Source organism: Leptodactylus fuscus, chromosome 4, assembly GCF_031893055.1.
Source record: "Leptodactylus fuscus isolate aLepFus1 chromosome 4, aLepFus1.hap2, whole genome shotgun sequence".
In the NCBI taxonomy this organism is placed as follows: Eukaryota; Metazoa; Chordata; class Amphibia; order Anura; family Leptodactylidae; genus Leptodactylus; species Leptodactylus fuscus.
Window position 1 is genome coordinate 85,981,364 of NC_134268.1, and position 25,631 is coordinate 86,006,994.

Sequence of the window (25,631 nt, forward strand, 5' to 3'; positions counted from 1 at the left end):
TAACACTTGATAGTGGAACATACTGTAGTAAATTATCTCTAATTTCTGCAACACATAGTCATATTCAACTATATTTGCAAAGATTTTAGCAAATAATCCTCCAGAATTTTCAAGTCTAATTTAAACAAATATTTCATTAATTTACAAGAGTTCCCATCAACTACCAGTAAAGACTGGACTATACCCAAACACAATAATAGAAGCCCTGCAAATGCAACCCCGAAATAATCGCAAAATATATCAAAATTTATACATATTTTTAGTATTAATGAATACAAAACACCAAACAAATCCTATAAAAACAAGAGATGGAGGTCACCACCCTACTTGCCACTACGCCAATAAGCACAAGTAATCATAAGTTCAATATTTAATTATATCAATATGTAAATATATCAAAAGTTTATATAAACAATCAGCAAACATAACCATATACATTATAACACTAACGCTGGGGTTTCCGTTCTTCGGGTTGCTTGGGACCTGAAAAACAGAAACGCAATCCGCTTAAGAAGCGGTTACCCGCAGAGACCCATAGACCCTATAAACCATAGTGGGGTCTACCGATTTTACACCTAAAAACACAGAGAAAAGTCCTGCCCAAGCGGTCACAGAATGCAGGTGTGACCATAGCCTGAGTAATAAATAAACATGATCCAATATAATGTCATGAATTAAAATGAATTCATCTTAAATTTCGTAAGTTCGTAGGTTTTTCTGCCATTGGACTACCCATTTAATGCAGAAATGTTCCCTTAAACTTAAGTACTGAATAACAACCCCTAACTAAATGTTATATTTTAGTGTTGTGAAAGAAGAAGATATACAGCTACTGGTCACAGAAGAAGCAGAAGAAGAATTTGAGGAAGAGGAGGAAGAAGAAAACAAAGAAGATGATGAAGAGGAAAGAAATGACTTGCTAAATGATGAAACCTGTCACAATGAGCAGAGCTGTTATAGTAAGAGACGGGTAACGGATGATGATCATGTGAAAGAAGACAACAAGAAAAGCAGAAAAGACACAGCAGAAAGCATACCAGCAGAGTATAGTGAAGAAACAACAGACACATTGAGTTCTGACCAAGAAGAGCAAATAAGTAAAGTCATAAAAGAAAATAAGGAATGCTCCATAAAGGAAGAAGAGAAATTTTTAATTCTCGGTAAGAAATCATGTTACGTCTACAACAGGTATATGATGCCCCTAGTATCCCAATCTCAAACCACTGCAGCACAGGCCTGTCGCTTGTTAGATGTGTTCATGCGCAGCTTGTAGTGCTTATTCAGCCGTCTGGCAGGGCCCATATAGCAGGGTTTCCGAATTCTTACAAATAGCTGGAAGTGATTGGCTCAAAACTGATTGACTTACAAAAATTGTCTAAAAGATGATGTTACAGAAAGCCTTTGTAAAAGCCAGCCCTGCTACATGGCTAGCTCTAACCTATATGAGAAAGCTACTGCTACAAACAGATTTAGAGCTAAATGAAGCAATTAGAGAATGATAATAGACTAATGCAATGTATTTATTCATTCATTCTACTTCTATAACAAACTTCAGTGATGATGACTGCTTGTCGGAGTTTGCCTGGGACTTTAGGGTATCGACGATCCATCTGAAGCCTAGGCAAGCTCATTATTGTCAATGACATTTAGTGGATTTAACAGTTTTACAGTACGCTATATTTGCCAGACTTTATTTTGTGAGCAAGCTTTTTCTTGTTGTGTATAAAATACATTTTATATTTCATTATAATTCCCAATGTTACATAGTAAACCGTTTCACCAAATATTTAATTTAAGTTACTGGTCCCTGTCGATTGTGCCCTCAACATAATGTGACTAATCTGTTAAGGATGCAACCTAGTTTGATTCTTAAATGATCACTAACTTTTCAGGCAGATTAGTGCACCAAAATATAATGCACTTTAATTACAAATGTTGCATTTTTTTGCCTGAAAAAACACCTCTAAATTTCCATTGTGGAAATGCAGGTTTATTTGTTGCAGATTTTGCTGCGGTTTTTGAGCTAAACCTAGGAGTTGCTACAAAAGCAATGGGAAATATAAATGAAGCCCTTATACTTCCTCCTTCTACCCAATTCACTCCTGAATTTGGCTCAAAAAACCGCAACAATATCTGCAACAAAAAAAGCTGTTTCCGCAACTTGGGGTCTCAACTACTAGGTGTCTTCCTTGTAACTAATCTGCAGTTCATTCCCTGTTGTTAGGCAAGTTTCATCTGCATAGCTGCAATACAGGTTCACAGTGAGTTCTTTTCTCTCTTCACACAGTGAAGGGAGAGTGGAGAGAGGTTGATTCTCCACACAGCATGTCTGCAAACTGCTGGCTCTGTGCAAGGGTCTGAACATTCTGCAAATCTCACATCTTATAATACAAGAAAAGTCTTCTATGAACTTTATTTTCTTATGCTCACTTGGGTTTTTATCAACTATTTGTATGTTATTGTATAATTACTCCTGGCAGAATAATATCTAAACAAACCTTAACTAGTTATAATGGATAAGGTAGGCGAGCAGACTGCTGCTGCTGCTGCACAATCTCCCTGCCACATAGACAAACATAAAATGTGCTTCAGCTTTCATGATTTTGGAAACACCCAGGGGCATAACTACCAGGGTAGCAGCTGCCACAGGGCCTGGGACATTAGGGGGCCCTGACCCCAGAGATTCTTTCCAAAAAGAAATACACAGAGTATGGTGCAAAATGAAAATTTACATTTTTTCAGATGGGTTTCTTCAGTGCCCAATATGTCATACCCATATCACAACACTGTGAAATGTCAGCTCTCCAGTTATTATGCTCTGTTTTATGATTTTGGAAACACCCAGGGGCATAACTACCATAACTACGCTATTAGCGGTAGCAGCTGCCACAAGGCCTGGGACTTTAGGGGGGGCTGCAGCCGCTGCAGATTTTTATTCTTAATAGGTTGTTACCCGCTAGAGTAACTTTATTTACTTACCAATCTTTGGTTCCTGCTCACAGCTGCCAATGCTACCCCTTCTGTGGAGGCGACTGTGAGCAGGAGCCGGGATTGATAAATGACGGATCAGTCCGCAAACCCCAGAAACACTGCTATCATTATACGTGGAGGGTCTTTTCAGAGCCCCGAGTATAATGATCAGAGGGCTAGGATGGAACATAATAAACACTGTTTCTAAGGCTTCGGGCCTACTTGGTGACATACCAGACATCACGTGGGCCACACTTGCGTCCTTAAGCGTCCAGCTCACGTGATGTCTCTTCCATCATTGAGGATGGCCGACATCAGCAGAGAGTATGCTGGAGCACAGGAGAGGTAAGTAACATTGTTTTTTATGTTTGTATCCTTCCCTGGGTCTCCGATTATTATACTCTGGGGTCTGAAAACACCCCAGAGTATAATAATTGTTCATGGCTGGTCCACAATGGAGCATAATACTGTGTGCAAGGGCCACTATGGGGCATAATACTTGTACAGAGGCCACTATGAGAAATAATACTGTGTACAGGGGCCACTATGGGGCATAATACTGTGTGCAGGGGCCACTATGGGGCATAATACTGTGCGCAGGGGCCACTATGAGGCATAATACTGTGTGCAGGGGCCACTATGAGGCATAATACTGTGTGCAGGGGCCACTATGGGGAATAATACTGTGTGCAGGGGCCACTATGGGACATAATACTGTGTGCAGGGGCCACTATGGGGCATAATACTTGTACAGAGGCCACTATGAGAAATAATACTGTGTACAGGGGCCACTATGGGGCATAATACTGTGTGCAGGGGCCACTATGGGGCATAATACTTGTACAGAGGCCACTATGAGAAATAATACTGTGTACAGGGGCCACTATGGGGCATAATACTGTGTGCAGGGGCCACTATGAGGCATAATACTGTGCGCAGGGGCCACTATGAGGCATAATACTGTGTGCAGGGGCCACTATGAGGCATAATACTGTGCGCAGGGGCCACTATGAGGCATAATACTGTGTGCAGGGGCCACTATGGGGAATAATACTGTGTGCAGGGGCCACTATGGGACATAATACTGTGTGCAGGGGCCACTATGGGGCATAATACTGTGTGCAGGGGCCACTATGGGGCATAATACTTGTACAGAGGCCACTATGAGAAATAATACTGTGTACAGGGGCCACTATGGGGCATAATACTGTGTGCAGGGGCCACTATGGGGCATAATACTTGTACAGAGGCCACTATGAGAAATAATACTGTGTACAGGGGCCACTATGGGGCATAATACTGTGTGCAGGGGCCACTATGAGGCATAATACTGTGCGCAGGGGCCACTATGAGGCATAATACTGTGTGCAGGGGCCACTATGAGGCATAATACTGTGTGCAGGGGCCACTATGGGGGATAATACTGTGTGCAGGGGCCACTATGGGACATAATACTGTGTGCAGGGGCCACTATGGGGCATAATACTGTGTGCAGGGGCCACTATGGGGCATACTCACCATGCTGTCGTCTTGAACCCAATGGTTTCTAAGACGGAATCTCCCTAGTAAAAGGGATTAAAGAGAAAATTAGCAAAAAGGAAGACACCTGATGGCAGAAACTTTAGAAAACAGTTTTTTTTTGTATGTTTTCCAGGCGGAGAGGTCGCATAGGGATACCAGCGGTCACTGTTAAAAACCCATTTAAATGAGTGGGTTTTAAAGCTGACACCAGCAAGCCATTCTCTGTTCAGTTTTCACGGGGTTTAAGACGGAAACCCCGGGGCGGACAGCAGCGGTAGTGTGAACACAGCCTTAAATACATCATCATCTGAGGATTAAACAGCTGGGATTAAAGTTATCTCTAATTCTGTCATTTGGAAAAGACAGGGACCTGAAAGTCCCTCTAAAGCCTCCTTGTGAATGGAGAGCCAGTGCTCTATTCATTGCTATGGGGACATTGGGACTATAATATCTGGCAGTGCTCGTGGCCCCATTCAAGTAAATAGAGCGCCAGTCATACAAGCACAGTGGTGCTCCATTCACGAGGGGGCTTTAGGGAGCCGATTGGTATAAATAAATAAAAACAGTTGGTGTAGGCCTGGAAACTTCAGGACATTTACATTCCCTACTCATTTCCTACTGTATAAATCCTATTTTTAAAGAAGATACTTAATAGTTTTGACAATTATTATGTTGATTCACAAAATCGAAGTTATTAACTCATACGTATGATATATATTTCCCGCAAGATTTTGAACAAAATATGTTTTTAGTTGCCAAACATACTATGAACGTAAATCCCATATAGTTCACATAATTTCCAAACAAGTACTTTCCATGTTTGCTTAGAAAGTGTATTTCCAGAACATGCGGGAGGAATTAGTCTGCTGTACACATACTGTAGAAGTCTTGGAAATTCTTGTAATGATGTCAGGCTTTTGGTCATTGCAAGTCCTGCAAGCCTGACCCACCCCATTACTGTTAATGGGATTTCTTGTGATCTGTTAGGGTCTATTATTAAATGGACCATTTTTCCGTTCTTCTAGTCCCGCAACAGACCAGAAGAATGGACATCTGACACACCTACGAATATAGCATGAAGGAATAGATAAGCAACATACTGAATGAAGTATGTGTTTAACACATATGAACTTTACTGAACACAACAAAACCTACAATGGAAAATATTCCCACCTGGATCCCCCCATTTTTTTTTTCGGAAATTGAGATATTTGTCAGTTTATGTGGTGTAGAATTCGAGAAGGTTCGGTGGTTGTGTTTCTTCTAAGCTCTAGGTACTGTATATTGTATTTATCAGGATGTAGTTCAGAAAACTGAGAAATCTGCAGTAAAGTATCAGTAATCCAGTACGTGGCAATACATAAAGTTTCACTTGTAAATGTTTATTTTTGTGGGATGTTTTACAATTTATATTTTATACTTGCACAAGATATAGTTTATTGTTGGTTATAATTCTGCTATACTTGCTTATTGGAATAACTGCTTGAAAAATTCTCTTGCTCAATGCAATTCATCCTGAAATACAGTATGGCTACTATATTAGCTGTGTGATGCAAAACAGGGTTATGCAAAAATCATGAAATGAAAAAAAAAATGAAACAGGTAAAGTTTCCTTTTTCTGTTTGCCTGCGTTCTAAGAAGACCTACAATGGAGACTTCTAAGGCAGTGGTTCTTAACCTTGTTTGAGGTACCGAACCCACCAGTTTTATAGGCACATTCACCGAACCCTTCTTTAGTGATAAATCAAATATGATTTTTTTTCAAAATTCAAGACATAGGTATATGTTTTTTTTACTAGTACACAAAATGAACCGTGCATAGGGCCTAGGGTTTGATCAAACCCTGGTTAAGAACCACTATTCTAAGGAAATGTGCTCCAGAATATTTGTATAATGTAGAGTGCAAATAAAACAGAGGTGCCAGAAGGCCGACAGGTCTCTTTTAGTGACAGGTACTCAACAAGTGGTATTTCAAGTGAGATCCCCAATTATTATAAAAAAAAATATGATTTTATTGTAAATAGAATAATAAGAATGAAATATTAACATATGACATAATTAGGAAACCATGCAATCTATATGGATATTTGTTATTCTGCCTTGGATATAACCTATTATTTGCTTTTTTAATCCCTTAGATGTCACACCTCCACCTCCAGCCCCTTTTGATCACAGAATTGTCTCAGCCAAACATGCTCAGATTAATAACTTTTACACTGTGGAAAAGGCACATTTGCTTGGTGGGTAAGTTCTTAATCCACAGTTTCTAGATTTCTCAGTTAAAGAATATTTTCAGCAAGAATCAGAACTTACCGAGTAGCAGATCACTGGATATCAGTCATAATTCAAACATACTAAATTAAAGTTATTGTGGTTTTTGCTGGCTCTTTTTGATCAAATCTTAGTATAAAGGGTTGTTTTTATTTACAGGGGGAGGTTTGGTCAAGTGCACAGGTGTGTAGAGAAAGCTTCAGGACTTACCCTTGCAGCAAAAATCATCAAAGTCAAAGGACACAAGGAAAAGGTTGGTGACATTTATGGCTTTTGTCACGTTATGTTCTGTAGTGCTATCTGTTTTGGGGAAAAAAGTAAAGAACGTTAAAGAGGACCTCTCAAGTCTGGATGAAAGTGCAGTTTTATATATCACTAGAAATTCACTAAACACACTGAATTCAGCGCACTGTCGGCTTTCCCGGTGGTGGAGATGTCGGTGCTGTTAGTTTCGGCACTAACATCTCCGCACTGTCAGAAAGGCGTTCCTCATAACTCAGAGTCATCACTGAGCTGTAAATTACACCCCTGACAGTACTCTAACATAGCCCTGTACCGTCAGAGGGGGCTTTCTTACCACCCAGCGATTACGCTGATCTGTAAGGAATGCCACCCCAATACAAGTCTTTGGAGGAGTACTGTCAGGGGGTAGGCGTTTCTTACAGCCCACTGATGACACTCGGCAGTAAGAAACACCCTTCTGACAGTGGGGAGATTTGTATCGAAAATAATGGCACCATCGGGGCACATACCAGTAAAACCGAACCACTGAATTCAGCGCACTGTCAGCTTTCTAGTGGTATATAACACCGCACTTTCATGAAGACATGAGAGGTCCTCTTTAAAGGGAATATGCGCCTTTAAGCATCTTCTGATATATAATGGTAACACGTCAGATGATAACATTGATGTATGTTCTGAGGATCCCACTTATTCTTAGGTTGAACAGACCTACTGAGCAATATGTTTATTCACTAGTAAAATTCCTTATCTCTACCATCAGTGGTACCGGTTTCATAGTAGATTATGAAATATTCAAAATTATTGGCCAGTAAGGTTTATGGACATGACTATATTACCAGTCTTTACATGGTGCCCTCTCTTAACCTGAGTAAGAAACCTTTGAGCGTGTGCCTCTGTTATATACGTGAGCCCTTATGGAAACGTATATAAAACCTATTTGTATAAATTGAGAACCTTCAAGATGAAAGTCCAAAATGAAATGTTAAAACCAGGTTCTGCTACTATATAAGTGCCGGAAAATCTAACTTCAGATGGCTTATTAATCTTTAAATGACTGGTCAGCTTCAAATGGGAAATCACTAGAAATCAGGAACAGTTCTTATTATTTATGTGAATGTTTAATATTGTGTATTTTTTATCACATTTTCTATATGTGCATGACAACTGAATTCAGGCTTAAAAATGGAAACTATCCAAACTGTGGCAGGATTTTTTTTTTTTTTACTGTCAAACCATAGACAGGGTGAAAGTGGATGTAATATATGTCTCTAATTCATACGCCTGGAAATCCATATGATGAAAAATTGGCAACATTATATGGAAAAGATTGTTGCATATATCCAGTGACTTAGATGTTCTTGAACTAGAAATCATTTTGTGTGTTCCTTTTCACTTTACACATGACCACAAATTTTAAGATGACAGTAGAAGTATTAAAGAACAACTTATCCCTTATTTACAGGAAGAAGTGAAAAACGAGATACAAGTCATGAACCAGCTGAATCACACTAACCTCATCCAGTTATATGATGCCTTTGAGTCCAGAAATGACATAATTCTTGTTATGGAATAGTAGGTGGTTTTATTTTGTATTAAATGTCTGTGCATACAATTCACATTAAAAATTGTGTGTAAATGCATTAAAAGGGTTTTGGGGCCCTAAATGTATTTTTTTCATATTGATGACTTATTCACAGAATAGGTTATTAATATGTGATCTGTGGGAGGGTCCGACACCCGAACGACACACAGATCAGCTGTCCCGGCAGCCCCTAGGTGCTGGAAGCTTTGCACTAGATGGAGAGCACAAGGTGATCATATTCAAGAAATAGAAGCTATACTGCAGCACTTTGTCTACTGTGTAGTGATAGCTACAGGGAATCACATCACTAGTACATGTGCTTCATGTCCACTGCATCAGCTTCTGGTGCCTGGAGGCTGACAGACCAGTTTATGTGGGTTCTGGATGTTGGATAGGTCATAAGTATGAAAAATCCATTCGGAAAACCCTTTTAACTGCAGTAAGATAAGTCACTTAATAAGGAATTGTCCATAGCTGAGATGCCTCTCTAAACTATTCTCGCATGCAGTCACGTAATTGGTGTTTATCCGCTGCTTGTGTGACATCTTGTACTCTGAACATACAATTCTTTACTCTCTGCCCCTTCTTGTAGTACAGATGACAAGCCACTGCCTCACTTATCCCTTCCGTCTCTGTCTTTTGAGCATTTGTGTTTCACAGCCTGTAGTAGTGATGTGACGGGGCCAAGAAAGGTGACAGCATATAGGTTTATAGCTGGGGAGAAGAAACTGGAACATTTTCTCCTGGTGCTGGTTTATGGTGGGGGTGCCAACAAGCCACTTTTCTGTATTTAGGTCCTAAGTAAGGAAAGCCAACTGAACATTAGCCCTGGGTAAAGGAGGGCCTAATTCTAGCTCTGTATTATACTATGTGGATTAGTAAAGGGAGCAGTGTACTGTATGGGGGGCCGCAAAGAAGGTAACATACTTTGGGGCCTGTACAGGGGTACAACTATTACCATAATATCTGTAGCGGCTGCTATGGGGCCTGATAAATTAGGCGGCCCTCTTTTTTTTTTTTTTTTTTTTTGTAATATATTACCTTACCCATCCCAGCTCATGCTCTATCTCCGCTTTGCCTTCAGGCTCCAGGAAATGGTGTACAATGTCAGGATGTAACATGTACAATAGGCTGAGAGGCCAAATGATGAGAGGAGGTTGTGGTCAGGAGCAAGGATGGGTTATTGAATATTGACCATTACCTGCTGGAGTAATAGAGTAGATAACAGCCTAAAGTAACTTTATAGAGGCAGTATATTATGTGGGGACAGTATACAGTGGGGGAGACCGTTAAGGGGGCAATCACTGTGTGGAGCCAGTAAAGTAGGGAATAACTGTATGCAGGACTATAAAGGAGCAATATACTGTATGGGTGCCAATAAGGGGGCAATGTGTGGATGCTAGGAAAGCAGGCGTTATACCATGTGGGGACTGGGTGTCCAGTCAAAATCTTGCTATGAGGACCCATCATTCCTAGTTAGGCCCTACAGAAAGACACTTGCAGGACCATTGTAGTATTGCAAGGCATCATTTAGATGTATTGTCATTCATGAAATACCCTTAAGTTCACCAAATTGGCTCTGTCTCTGGCCAAAGTGCTCCAAAGTGGGGGATGTAAAACATCCATGTGACTTAAAAGCGCTTATAGCCAGGGTTTGTCTGCATGAAATAAAGCCTTTTACACAGCAGTCCTAATTTGCTGTTGGAACTTTTAATCAGGGCCGGCGTCAGCGCACGGCATAGTCGGGCAAGTGCCGGGGCCCACAGAGCCTCTGGGGGCCCCCCGGCACTTGCCTGTCACAATTTCAGCTCATCGGCGTCCGTCCGCCGATGAGCTGGAATACATACGCGATGCAGGAGCTGTGAGATCAGCTCCTGCTTTAAAGCTCCGTCCCGGCTTGCGTGTGTAGGCGCGATGACGTCATTGCATCACGCCTACACACGCAAGCCGGTCCGGAGCTAAGCAGGAGCTGATCTCACAGCTCCTGCATCGCGTATGTGATTGGAGGGAGAGAGAGAGGAGCGTCGGGGGAACGATGGAAGGTGAGTGATAGAAGGTGAGTGTAAGTGTTTGTTTTGTATTACATATTAAGGTGAAACATAATGAAGGGGGCCCATGAAACTGGGGGGCAAATGAAGGGGAGGGGGGAACGGCATGACACTGGAGAAGATGAAGGGGGTGGGGAGAGAACGGCATGAAACTGGGGACAGAAATGGAGGGGGCCCAAAGAAACTGGGAGGCAAATGAAGGGGAGGGGGGAACAGCATGACACTGCGGCAGATGGAGGGGGGAGAACAGCATGACACTGGGGCAGATGGAGGGGGGGGGAGAGAACGGCATGGAACTGGGGACAGAGATGGAGGGGGCCCAATGAAACTGAGGGGGCAAATGAAGGGGGGGGGACGGCATGACACTAGGGAAGGGGGTGGGGAGAGAACGGCATGAAACTGGGGACAGAGATGGAGGGGGCCCAATGAAACTGAAGGGGCAAATGAAGGGGAGGGGGGGAACGGCATGACACTGGGGCAGAGACGGGGGACATTAAACTGTGGGCAGATGAAGGGGGAGAACGTGATGAAACTGGGGACAGAGATGGAGGGGGGACATGAAACTGGGGGCAGAGGAAGGGTGTATATGAAACTGGGGGAGAGATGGAGGGGGGCATATAATTTACGGGTGACTGTAGGAGGATTATACTGTGTGGGAGCACATAATAAATGAATGAGAATGGGTGGAATCAACATAAAAGTGGGTGGAGCTAAATTTGCAGCGGCGCGCAGAGCGCGCTGCACATTTTGCCCCTCTTTCTACTCTTTAAAAGATTGGGAGGTATGGCGTTGGTGACGCCACACTCCTGCATGACGTCACTCGCTTCATCTGCAACGCACAGTGTCTCGACTCCCCCACCTCCTTTACAAGGGGGCCCACTGAGGCTCTGTCGCCCAAGGGCCCATAAAAACCTGGAGCCGGCCCTGCTTTTAATATCATATACATGATGCATATACAACTACTCACTGGTATGAAAGTGATTGCTTGTCTTGGATCTATTCATGTGAAATCTTTTCTGCTTCAACAGTGTAGATGGTGGAGAATTATTTGACAGAATTATCGATGAAAATTGCAATCTCTCAGAAGTGGACACTATATTATTTATAAAGCAAATCTGTGAAGGAATTCAGTACATGCATCAAATGTACATTATACACTTGGATCTTAAGGTATTCTAAATGTAAATATATATAGACACTTTATCACTATATATATATATATATATATATATATATATATATATATATATTATTTATGTTATATATATTATATTTATTTATGTGTGTGTGCCAAAATATGCTATAATCACCTTATAATAGAAATATACATCAAAACCCAATGCATATTACAAGTTTAACAGCGGTACTTCTTTCTTGTCTCATTTCAGCCAGAGAACATTATGTGTGTGAGTCGAGCAGATTATCAGATCAAAATTATTGATTTTGGCTTGGCTAGAAGGTAAATATTGAGCTTCAGATAATAGAAATGGGGCTGCTACATAGGGCATCCATAGAGGAGCTGAAACAAGTGTGAATGTTCTTTTGTGTTATCTGTATTAACTGATGAGGTCACCAAAGTGACAACTGATATCTGATTCATTATTATGAACGTAAGTTACTTTTAGGAACAATTTTTCTTCATGTCTATCTACAGTATATATACCGTACCGTCTTGAGTAGTGATAGACAACCTTGTAGCTCATGTAGTTATCTTAGACTCATTATAGCTCTCTTCACAATTTCACAGATTCTGAAAGGTTCATTTGCTTTTTCATAGTAAGAATATTGTAGAAAACAAAAGAAATATGTTTTATAAGCCTCTTCAACACCGTTTTTTTTAAATTGATGCCAAGACATATTACACCATGTATCACGCCATATAAAGATCTTCTTTAAGTTCGCTTGACTTAGACTTCTGTTTGGGTTGGGATACATTTATTAACATATACTGAAGAAACTACGTTGAAGATGCTAACAAACTTCAGACATCGCTTGTCATGATGGGAACTTGACCTGTTTGGCCACTGTAGCTGGGATCTATACCTTATAGGTGAATCTGGTTTGTAAGAATAGTGTAGAGCGCTGAAGTATTCCTCTGAAATAACCAGCCACAAATCTGGCAGATATTATAAGTCTGGGGTATATAACAACATTTATTAGCTTCCATTGCTTTGCAAATATATTGCTAAATGATTTGACCATATAATATGTTATTATAGGTACAATTCTGTTCTATACAATTTATATGATAGGTAAAAATGATTTGCAGGTTTATTCTTCTGTATGAAGCAGTAGTTATTTAGACATAGCCAAAAACATTTAGATTACAGCACACGGACTGTCATATTGTTTACAGGATCCGTTTCGATGTGATTTATGTGGACTAGCCTGCTTAGCCTTTCTCCTATAATGCTGCCTGCCAGTTTATTCCATTCCAGTTATTAGTCATTGTACCTATGAGCCATGTTTATGTTCTGTGTCAGACTTTATTCTTCCTGCAGAGTAGGTTGCGTGGAATGTAATTACTTTGCAGCCAAAACCCAATCCTCTGTTAGGAAATTTTATGCTATGTCATTCCTTTGAAATTATATTTTATCTTTCTTTTATTCATGTCTAGGTATAAGCCAAGGGAAAAATTGAAAGTGCACTTTGGTACTCCAGAGTTCCTTGCCCCTGAAGTTGTGAACTATGATTTTGTCTCTTTTCCCACAGACATGTGGAGTGTGGGAGTCATTGCCTACATGCTGTGAGTTGGCCAAAAACCTAAGTCTGTTTTGTGTGAAATATGCTTTATCTCTTTTATTCCTACATTTATATTTGGTTTCTAGCCTATGCAGAGTCTTTTGCTGAATTAGCTATTGTAGCGGTCTATGAGGAAAAACATGGGTGGCGCAGATGGAACAGCGAGGGCAGCTGAAGATAAATATTTTTATCTTTTCATATACCAGACTAGTATGAGCCAACAGCAAATTTCATTATTATCCATTAAGTGGAATGACAGCAATCACATTACACAGCATATCTGGAATCGGAATAATATGAGACCTGTGGCATTCATACAAGTTCAGACTATTACATTTAAATTGGCAAATAATAAACATATTGAATGAGTTGTACTTATTAGAAAGTTGACTGAGTGTATTTCATCTACACAGGACATCAATTTACTCATAATTCAAACAATAGGGTGTTTTGTTTCACCTCCCCAAGATAAAATATACCATGAACAATGTCTCTTCCCACAATGTGCAGAGCAATGTGAGCTGTTCCAGTAATTTGTTCATTGACAAGAACTGTATTGACACACCAAAACCAAATTATAGTCCCTCAAATAGGTGGTTTATAGAGACCAAGGGTCAATCAGTGGTTGAGGGCTTTACACTATTCCCACGTTGTGGAAAAAAAAAAAATCTCACTGTGTTTCACAGTACTAGCAAAGTGAATCAGATTCTGGCAAATCCCATCTACACATTGCAAAAAAAAAAAGCTGCAAAAGCTGGGTTTTTTAAAAACACAGCTTGTCATTTTTACCTATGGAAATCCTTTTGTTTTCCCTATAGATTTAATAGGGGGAAAAAAACGCAATGAAAAACTATGGGGTTTTTTCTGCAGCCTTTTTTAGCTGCGTTCTGCAATGTGGCTCTTCACACTACCACTGCTGTCAGCGGTCCTAAACCCCCGGGGAAACAGGACAGGGGACGGCTTGCCACCTATCAGCTTTAAAACCCATTCATTTGAATGGGTATTTAAAGGTAACCGCCAGTGTCCGTATGCAGCCTCTCTGCCTGGAAACCATTTTTTTGCACAGACACAAAGTCCTGCATGTACGACTTTGTGTCTGTGCAAAAAAAAGGTTTCCAGGCGGAGAGGCTGCATACGGACAACGGCGGTGGTTACCTTTATCATGCCCAGTCCACCACACCAAATATAGGTATATAGGACATAAAAAAGATGGCAAAAATAATTTTTTTTTGCAATCCCATTAAGAAAGAGTTGATAGATCAATAAGCTAAATGTTTTTTCAAAATGGGGTAGTAGAGAAGTACAACTCTTTGCTCAAAAAACAAGCACTTATATGGCTATGTCAACAATAAAATAATGTTAGCTTTTAGAATGTGAAAACAAAACAAAAAAAAACTCTTGTCCTTAGTCCTTAAACTATGTCATGTTCTTAATGGGTTAAAGTATAGGGACAATGAAAAGAGAAGGCTTAAAGGGACCTGTCACAGAGATTTAGGATACTAAACCACGTCACATCCATATAAACCTCAAATTTAGTGTCCCTAATTGCCCTGTTATGCAATCCACAGCCGCACTAAAAATAGAGGCTGGCAGGGTCTGAGTGAAGCTGTATGTATTATTTATTTATTTTATTTTATTTTTCACCTTCTCTAGCCTACAGGAAAAAAAATTCCTGGACAACCCTATTAATGGCTAATAGTACATGTTATTACTACATAGATATTGTTGAAGTCAGATCCCTAATAGATATAAAAACCTGACTGGGATCACCTTCAGCAATGTACACAACAATCTAACCTATAGAGGGCACTAGTTTTCTTTATGTTGATGGAGAGCTATGAACGCCTTTTGGAAGGAGAGAGCTGCCAACTGTCTTCACTCCATTTACTGGTTCTGCTCAAGGAGAAGCTCTACTCCAAAGAGGCAACTTTGCAAAATAGTGGGGGCTTTGTGCTGTTAATAGAACTGTAACTAATCCTAGAGACCTGGATACTGTGGTTCAGGCTGCAAGGCCAGCCAGTGTGGTTAGGAAAGAATAATCCTAATTAATGTAAATGAATAAATTCAGCCATCTATATATTATTTTGGTTCTGCATGTAAATTTTACATCTGTTTCATTAGAGTTTACTCAACCTTTGAAAATCGAAGTGACAGACTGTTTTATTCAGCATGAAGCTGCAGATGTTTTGCATTACTACATTTTATTTAATACTTTTAATTTTATACATTTTTTAACCATTAGGCTGAGCGGGCTCTCGCCATTTTTAGGAGAAGACGACAGTGAAACATTAAATAACATCATAGTATCTCAATTTGACTTTGAAGGAGAAGAATTCCAAAATATCTCAGAACACGCTAAAGATTTCATCTCCAAGCTGCTGATAAAGGAAAAGTGGTAAGCGAGATCTCAATAAACTGATTACAAGAAAGTGTTCTAAAGAAAAGTACATAGTCCTATGTTTTTACATTAGTAATCTTCATGTATTCATCGGATGTTGTTATATTTCTAATTATTTTTATTATTCCTTCTCACCCTAGCTGGAGAATGAGTGCAAGCGAGGCTCTAAAACATCCATGGTTGACAGACTCCAAAATGCACTACATTATTAACAAGCAGGTTGCAGCAATGGTAGGTCTTTGAACAAACAAAAATTATTAAATATCTTTTATATCAACACAACTCATTGGCATGAACTGAATGATGTGTAAATAAAAGCTCAGAATATCTTGAAGCTAAATGAGCTAATTGGAAGGTATATGTACAGGTGTATATATATATATATATATATATATATATATATATATAAATTTACACCCAAAATACATTCTATGAACGTGAACAAAACAAGTATGTACATAAAGAGGTATTCTGATGAAATGGAGCTAATCCCTACCCACTGGAATCAGGATAATTTATAGATTGGAATGGGTCCAGCCACTGGGCCCTCCACTTTTCAGAGGAATGGGGGTCCCTTGTACCCCTGCTTGAATAGTTTGACTATGGCTGCTCTGGGAGATAGCCAAAGCACTGTACTCAGCTGTCTACAGCAGTCCAACAGAGAGGGAATTGAAAGGAAGCATGCGTGCTCAACTTAACGGGTAAAACAGACAATATCACAATTTTAAGATTGGCTAATTTGAAGGAAATTGTAAAAGCCTGTCCAGATTTTGGTGATAAAGGTTGAGTATTACAATAAGGGTGGATTATGAAAAGTTCTCAGTAGTGCAGCTGAAAGGTTTAAGACCTGTAACCTCCAAAAGTTATATTTATGCATACATGTTTTAAAAATTTCACATTTTTGTTTTTTAACAAATATGCTATAAAACTAATTTAATCATCATTTGTTATTTTCATTTCAGGCAAATACAGAAAGCTGTAGTGTGTCTGAGGCACCTGTTGAACAGTGACATATTCCAGACTAGTAATAAGCAGGTTGGTTGAAGTTTGGTGGAAGGGATAAAAATGTACGTCATTCCAAAGGACAGAAAAAATCCTCACCTAGTTTGATGAGTTATTTTATTGAAAGCCCAATATCATGGTTTCTACATCCCAGTGCCACAAAAAGTGCACTGCGCCAGACAAAGAGTGCTCACTCAGTTGGGGTCCATTACAAGTCCTCCCCAAAAGAGGAAGATCCCCCATAAATCTAATCTCCAGGGAAGGTCTCTGCAGGGACAGGGATCAGTGAATTACCCAAACTTGACGAGTACCTGTATGTCCTCATACAAATAATATATAGAGCCTTTTATTCTATGTGCTGCCATGACATTAGGATCAGGAGACAAAATGGACACCAACACAAATAGTTAATAGAAAAATATTTCATTATTTAATACATATGATGGGAAGTTAATTCTATAAGTGAAGTTTCTAGAAATGTCCTACAAAATTATTATAATTGTAAAAGTCTAAAAAGCAGTCAATTTTGTTTTTTTATTGATTCTTACAAATCACTCTAACATACTGTTGATAGAAATGTAAGGTTGGATAAACACACCAGTCCATCCTATAAACCCACCAACGTAATCCAGAGGAAAGCAAAAAAAAAAAACAATACTTAACAAGGCTAATGCCAATGTCATTTTGCTTCATTGGAAGACAAAACTCCTTCCCGACTCTGAATATGGCATTTGGAGTAAGTCCCTGGATTAAATCCTATCCCAAATGTTTTATCTCCTATAGCCTGTGACATTCTTACTTTGAAGAAAGGCATCCAGTTCCATTGTGAACTTCCACAGTCATCACTACATCTTGTAGCAATGAGTTCCATAAATTCACTGCTCTTTCTGTAAAGAAGCCTCATCTATGACTATGATAAATCTTGAATTTTGAACATATCTGTCACCTCTAGTAAAAACCAATCTACATGAATTTATTGTATCTGATCCTTGATGAACATGGTGAAATATGCACTTACTTACCTTATTTTATGCTTACATGTAACATTCAGTGAGATGCTCCTTACAGCAACACACTTTAGTCTGTTACCTTCTTGTCTGTTGCTAAGGAGCATTTGGCAGAACAGTATCAGCAAAATGAGAATTCACCCTGAAATTCTGGCTAACTTTCCTTCTAAGTAATAAAGGTCTGAAGAGTAGTACAGCCTAAAGTAATAAAAATAATGAATTAGGGGAAAAATAACAAAGTGAACTGTTGAACTAACAAGTATTGTATTTTGTTATTCAGAAACACTGCTGTGTGGCGTCTGCTGTGAGACATTTGAGCAGATCTGGTGCTGTGACCTTCCGCGAGATGACTTGGGCATTTACCAGCTGGACCACTGCCATTTAAACGAGGGCAGGTCTTGGCATGACTAGGCTAATTTCACCGTTTCCTGTCTCACATGCTAAAACTGCCTTGTTCAAGAATCTCTGAGTCTTACCAACTGTTTCCAAGACTTTGAGATGCTCAAATGTCCTTTCCTGTTGCTGTAACACAGGCATATGCTTAGAATGCCATGGTAAATGCAATGGTTTCTGGTTGTTATATAGTTTTCAAAATTTCAGAACATTCACAACTGTACTACTTGCCCAAATGTTGGCTTTCTCCTGTTTTATAACTCTCCTTGCTTACACATATTTGTGCTAAATGAGTGTATTTGACACCGGATATCGAGCTGTTACACCCTTTTAGCCTGGAACGCTATCAGTGTTTCCATGCCTGGGTGGTCCATTTTTCAATAAGATGAGTAGTTTACAATCTAATAAAAGGATGAATCACAGCCATAAGCAATAAGTCACATGTAGTGCAGATTCCTTGTAGTCATTGCGTTGGAGGAACCATGTTTCTCTGCACTTAGTGACACTTTTGACTGGACCAACTTGATATTTAGAATGTAAAACTTTGGCTTTGTCAGACTATAAATATTTTGTTGCTGCTGTCTGAAAAAAATTGCCTTTTTATAGTCAATATCATATCTCTTCAGCTTATAGTGTTTCTAGTTGGTCCATCAAAATGTGCCAAAAATGAGTTTGCTATGTAAAGATAGGCAGCAGAAAAGTACAATACAAGTGGGTACATTTGGACAGACGGTATTCATGACAAAAGTAAAATGCCAGGGATACTCAGCCGACCTGGCTTTTAGGCTAAAGCCCCATCTGGCATCTCGCAACAAAGAAAACGCTGCGGTTCTTCCCGCGGCGCTTTTGACAGAAGTTTCCTCTGCGGACTTTCTGCTTCAATTATAGCTATAGGGAAACCACTGGCATTTCCATAGGTATAATTGGCACACTGTGATTTGCAAAACCGCAACGGTTTACGAAAGTGCCGCGTGTCTTCAGCGCATATTTTAATGCAAAATGGGGATGGGATTTCTAGAATCCCATTCACTTTGCTGTGACTGTAAAATGCTGCAGTTTATGCCACGTGGGGCCCCAACTTTACAAACCTCACTAGTATTTCTAACAGCATTAAGTATCTAGTACTGCACTGTTATATGGGAATCAGCGTATGCTCATGGATGTAACTTCCTGAATATGTTCACATATTAAAGGAGTTTTTTTGGAATTCCAAGATATTTGCCTAAAAGCAGAAAAACAGTATGAAAGACAGTAACCATTATCAGACCGGAGGCGTAACTTGAAGCCCAAGGGCCCCAATGCAAAATCTATCTTGGGGCACCTACCTACCATGTGCTCCCTCAGGTTCCAGAGCCTATTATTAGCTACCGCTGCACCTATACACCTTGCCATTACATATCTGTTAAATTCACTCTCCTTTCCAGGGTGATTCTCACTTGTCCTGCATTAATGATGTCACATACATACCAGCACCACCATTGAGACAAGTGATTGGTTGTGATAATCATGGATGATTTATGTGACATCATTGCTGGAGGACTGATGGGACCAATGGAGCTGTGGTGTGAGAGAGTTATTCCTTTTTGGGACAATTATGGTATATCCACAGTACTGAGACTGGGGTCCCCTGACTGCTTTGAACTGAGCAGTGAGTAGCTGGTCACGCACTGCTTTCTTCATTCACTATCAGAGTGCCAAGAACAGCCAAGCAGGAAGGCTCTGCTCTTTTCAGAACATTTATAGACATGAATGGCGAGGGAGCCTAAGCATGGTCAACTCTCTATTCTCAATGGACACAAAATGGGGTCCTCAAGATCCCATGGATATACAATAAATGTGTGAGATTGGAATACCCCTTTAAAGAATGAATAATGGTTATATTGTTATTTTTATACTGTTTTCACTTTTTATTTCTTAGTTATTGTAAGTTCTTGCAAGCAGTGCCCTCAGTCCTATTGTGTGAATCGACTTATTACACTTAAATGTCTCATCTGTACATGAACCCTATGACTTGTAAAGTGCTGCAGAATATGTTGGCGCTATATAAATAAAATTTATCATTAGTTAAATCTCTAAAAATCCTAAGTGGCCACTTTAAGAGTTTAAGGTGGCTTCTTACTGTGTCTATTGCCAGAAGCTAGAACACATCTTCACAGCAGGAAAGTTTAAGAACTTGTGTCCACCATTTGAAAGGGTTTAAGAATGAAAGTCTAGTTTGTATCTACTCACTTCTTTAGATCTTTGGAATTAAAAACCTACTTCTGAAAATCTTGGATATCCTTTTCTTCCAGAATCAGTACTACTTATGTCCATGCTTTTATCCGATATTGCCCATCAACCATATCTAAGTGAGTAGCATGAGCTGCAATACCAGGCCTAAGCCATGGAGAAGAGCGGCACTGTTAGAATATAACATACCCATAATTTCTAATCTTGTACAACCTCTTCAAATACAGATTTCACTTCCATGAATGTAATACTTACTGTAATGGCACATGGATATAATGTTCATACTAACAAATGTTTTGCTAAATATCTCCATTTCCTGTTCTTTATGATGTTTGTACTTCTAACCTCACATGAATTTCCAGCTAAAAAGTAATGGAAATGAAAATGTTGGCAGGTATTATGAACAAGCTTGTGCAGTGCTGGCCTAAGTCAATAGGGAATAATGAACGGACTTCACTGCCTCAATAATAGTCCAACACTGTGTATCATGAAATGGCTCAGATAGCTTTCAACAGGACAGCATAAGGGAATATTTGCACTCTGTGCACTTTTCTATCTTCTAGTTTCTCATACATATTTAAGTGATTAATTGTAAAATGATAACTTATTAATTTAGCCTTTGTATTATAATGTGCAGAGATATAGCATGACAATTCAGAGTTACTAGTTTAGTGATAATGGGAGGACAATGTACTGCATATAAGAGAACTACATTACTGCATACAACACTACAATCTACAGTATTTTACCTTATGATCCTTATGTGGATATTATAGTACCATGGTACCATTCCCATTGAATTCAATGGACTTGAGTATTTTTGCCATTATCTTTTTTTAAGGCCCCATGTAGCGTCTCGCAGCACTGTTCACAGAAAGTTTGCAGAGGTTTCCTTCTTCATTGATACCTATGGGGAAACCTGTAGTGTCCATAGGTATAATTGACAGGCTGCAATTTCCAAAACTTCAACGGTTTTGGATATTGCCACTATTGCCACTGTGCTTATTTTCCCACAAAGTGGGGATATGATTTCCTAGAATCCCATCCACTTTGCTGCGACTGTAAAACTGCAGCAGTTATGCCACGTGTGAACCCAACCTTGAAGAGGTTTATCCAGTCTTTTAAAATGGCCTATTCTTATTCAGAATTAGTATGGTGATGGTCCCACTCCAAGCACCTCTGCTGACTGGCTGTTTGAAAGGGCCATGGACACTGTTTGCACTTATAGTGCCATACTTTTAGTAGTGGTTGTTGCAGTGTTGTTTTTTTTTGTTTTTTTTTTTACCCAAAGTCAGGAGTTGCTTGAAAAAGAATGGTAAATATAAAGGAAACATTTAGGGTCCATTCACACAGAGGAAATGGCGCTGAATTTGGTGCTGAATTTCAGCACTGAAAAAAGGCCTCCCATTGACTTCAATAGGTTCCCTTTTCTGCTAGCAAAATTTCAGTTCTGTTAGCAGAAAAAGGAACTCATTGAAGTAAATGGGAGGCTTTTTTTTTCAGCGCTGAAATTCGGCACCAAATTTAGTGCCATTTTCCTCCATGTGAATGGACCCTTAGGGCCCATTGACAAGGGCACAGAGGGGGCGGATTATGGCACAGAATCCACGTCATAATCCACACCTTCACAATGGTGGTCTATGGAGACCACTCGTGATCTGCCCTTTCTTCAGGCGGATTCTGCGGTTCGTCGATCCGCGGCGTCCGCCTGACGGCAGCAACCTCCGGGGTCGGCCTGTTCATTTGAGTCTACTCCGGAAGGAAAAGCCCTGACTGTCAGAAGCCACGACAGTCATGGCAGGCGGATTTTGGCCTTGACAGTGACGCGAGGTGCCAAAATCCACCCTTCCACTCCTCGTGTGAACGGGGCCTTAGATATTTTCCTTCTGTTTAATTTACTCCTGACTTTGGCTCAAAAAATGCAAGCGTGGATTCAATAGGAAATATAAAGGAAGGATTTCTACTTCTCATCCTTGCGGAATCCACTCCTGGCTTTGGCCGAAAAAAAAAGTAAAATTTGGAACAATAAAGCAACAAAAACTCCATGTGTCTCCAGCGTAAAACATATAGTAAAGTTGGTGCAAGGCATGTAGTGGGTCAGATTTTTGACACGTTCATCCATGTAGATCTCTCCTCATGGGCGAACACTAAACTAATCTGCAGTATGTGCCTTAAAATGTGTCTGTACTCATAAGCACCTCTCATGCTGTAATAGAACATAGTATTGGTTTTCCTCTTACATAAACATTTTCAAAGGCAAAATTTAGAAGTGCTTTAAATGTCATAGATGGTCTCATAAAGGTCTCAACTGTTTCATAAATACAGAGGACACTACCTATTCTAGATTTAGTATAGAAACTCATTGTTTACTAATGTGAAAAATATCTTTATGCTAAATCCTACAATATGTTGTTTTACATGTGTGTAATTTGATGTAGTAACAAATAGTTAGAAATATTTGGTGCACGCTCTACTACATTTCATATTTTACCCAATAAAATACCAATGTTGGGGCACATTGTCTTAATACTCTGCATTGTGCTGTTCCTATGTTCCGGTTACTTGTAAAACTGGTTGTTACCACTGACCCTCTCCCAAGGGCGTGTTTCTACACCAATATGGCACTTTCAGCACTAACTGGATACTCCTAGTTTATTCATACAGTTTTCAGAATAGATGCTCCAGATTTGTTATTTAATGGGAATACAGGCCCCACGTTTCAAGCATGCAGTGTTTTGACCATGGTGGAAATGCAAAAAACATAACATTTCACATTAACTGCAAAGTGGATTCTGGCTACTCCTGTCCACACATTGCAGAAAAATATTCACAGTGGAAATGCTGTGATTTCAAAAACGTTTAAGTTTTTTTACAAATCGTATCACGTCAATTATACTTACGGTAACGCTGGTGTTTTCGGAATAGGTATAACAATGATAATTATAGGTTCGCAGAGAGAAACTGTGCGAACTTTCTGTGAGATATGCCGTGGTCTTCTCCGCAGATTTTTTTTGCTAGCAATTTGCTGCATTGGACCTTACACTTAAAGGGGTTGGCCACTTTCAGACCAATACTGAGAAACAAATGTTATTGTTTGTACAATAAAAAGATATACAATTTTCTAATATACTTTCTTTATCAGTTCCTCGCAGTTTTCTAGATCTCTGCTTGCTGTCCTTCATTCTGTTACTTCTAGAGGATAAAAGTCTGACCATGGTCATGTGATTTACGGTCCATGGTCATGTGATGAGGACACAGGTGCACAGCTGATTACCAGGCAGATGTCTGATTATTGTGCTGTGACTATAACGAGCGACACCTGTGAGCTCATCACATGACCATGGACCGTAAATCATATGACCATGGTCAGACTTTTATCCACTAGAGGTAAGCAGAATGAATGACAGCAAGCAGAGATCTAGAAATCTATGAGCAATTGATACAGAAAGTATATTGTAAAATTGTACAACTTTTTATTATACAAACCATAACATTTGTCTCTCATTATTGGTCTGAAAGTGGCCAACACCTTGAAAGTCAAATTCAGAAACCCGTGTGAGGGCCAGATGATGTGGTCCATGTGACAACTCCATTTCTTGGACCAATTATGGCTTAGCTGAACCATACTTAATGCATCATAGTGATCTATGATATTGTCAGTTCCAGCACTGTAGATACACTATATACTGTATATCTCATACTTAAAGAATCAGACCGACAGTTAGACCAGAACTCACTGCGTCATAGGTTAGGATAGTGAGTATGGTTCAATTGAGCTGTGGTTGGTCTGTAAAATGTGACACAGTTGGTATTACCTGGACCACACACAGCCATCTGAATTGGCCTTAGAGCTCTGTGTCTAGTGTCTTCAGCTGTAATATTTCTGGTTAGTCATTAAGAGACAAAAATTCTAGTAAAAACATTAAAGAGAATGGACTACAAACCTTTCTGAAGCATTTGAAACAAAGATAAAACTTTTGGATTTATTTCAAATTTTAGTTGCTACACACTATAAAAATGTCACAATGTATATTTCTATGCACAATTGTAAATCACTGTTATGCGGATTGCACTTATTATGTCACTGCTTTTTATGTTTACACTGTGTTTGCTGTATTTATTTAAGAGGTTAAGTCTGTTTAGCTGTGATATCTAGTAATTCACTTACTAAGGTTTTAGAAGATCTTGACACTGATTTTACCAGCATCATCTATTTCTGAATGATTTGTATTTATTAGCTTATTCTATTTGTACTGTAATGAGAAGTGGAATAGATATACCAATAATTCTTTGCTCTTTACATTATCAATGACATAACACATAAAGCATCACTAAACTTTCAGACAACTTTTGATTTTCTGGCAATATTTGTGTCATTAATACAGTTAGTAATATAACAAATTTTAGCTCTTTTCTGCATATTAAGCTACTTATAAATACCCCAATTCCGACTGTGTTTTCAACCAATTGCTGATGACAATTTATCTTGACTAGGTTGCTTTTGGAATTATTCTACTCTTTTTATTATAAAGTCACATCAATACTGTATGTTTCTCTGAAACAAATGATTTTGTATCCATTAGTACAAAGTACAGTAACTACAGTTCTCTAAGGTATATTATATAGCACCTTACTTGAAGGAAAACGTAGATTATATATTATTATTATTATTATTATTATTGTTATTATTATTATATGATTATTACCTGCATCATATCGCATTATGCTTGTACCTAGCTCACCACTGTATTGCTGCAATATGATGTATTATCTATTTGGTAAAATGTAGTTGTAGATTGTTTTACAACAATGTAATGTATATTTTTCTTTGTATTTGTTTTGAGGTCATTGTTGAAAGTCTGTAGATACAATAAAAATACAATTTATTTAAATACTAGAAGAATTACCCAGCTTCACACTGGTCTGTTTTGTGTGTGTGTGTTTTATGGAAACCTAGTCTAAAACTGTGCGTATGTCTGTGTGGCTAAAAATGAATGATCTGCATGCTGGATGGTTAGGGAAACCCAGACTAAAGCAAAAATGGCTTGGTTGTTATGGAAATTTTGTCTAAAGCTGTGTGTATGTCCGTGAAGCTCAGAATGAAGGACCTGCAAGCTTTTGTTGGCTAATAGATGCTTCAAGGAAAATATCTGGCAGCCTAACTTGATTTTTAATGCTACCCATCAAGTTTCTGGTATTTTAGACTATGCAGTTCTTCTCATCAA

General features: G+C 39.2%; 1 protein-coding gene across 3 annotated transcripts in view; it reads left to right on the forward strand.

Annotated features, from left to right (window-relative positions):
* MYLK4 (myosin light chain kinase family member 4) overlaps window positions 1–25,309 on the forward strand; it is a 123,166-nt gene extending 97,857 nt beyond the window's left edge. For all 3 annotated transcript variants that reach the window (XM_075270747.1, XM_075270748.1, XM_075270746.1), the window contains 11 exons: window positions 805–1,160; window positions 6,630–6,735; window positions 6,922–7,015; window positions 8,468–8,577; window positions 11,664–11,805; window positions 12,024–12,094; window positions 13,253–13,381; window positions 15,620–15,772; window positions 15,916–16,006; window positions 16,738–16,810; window positions 18,065–25,309. In XM_075270747.1, the coding sequence (XP_075126848.1) occupies window positions 805–1,160; window positions 6,630–6,735; window positions 6,922–7,015; window positions 8,468–8,577; window positions 11,664–11,805; window positions 12,024–12,094; window positions 13,253–13,381; window positions 15,620–15,772; window positions 15,916–16,006; window positions 16,738–16,785 (1,300 nt within the window). In that variant the 3' untranslated portion in view covers window positions 16,786–16,810; window positions 18,065–25,309. The remainder of the gene's footprint in view (window positions 1–804; window positions 1,161–6,629; window positions 6,736–6,921; window positions 7,016–8,467; window positions 8,578–11,663; window positions 11,806–12,023; window positions 12,095–13,252; window positions 13,382–15,619; window positions 15,773–15,915; window positions 16,007–16,737; window positions 16,811–18,064) is intronic.
* The last annotated feature ends 322 nt before the right edge of the window (window positions 25,310–25,631 follow it).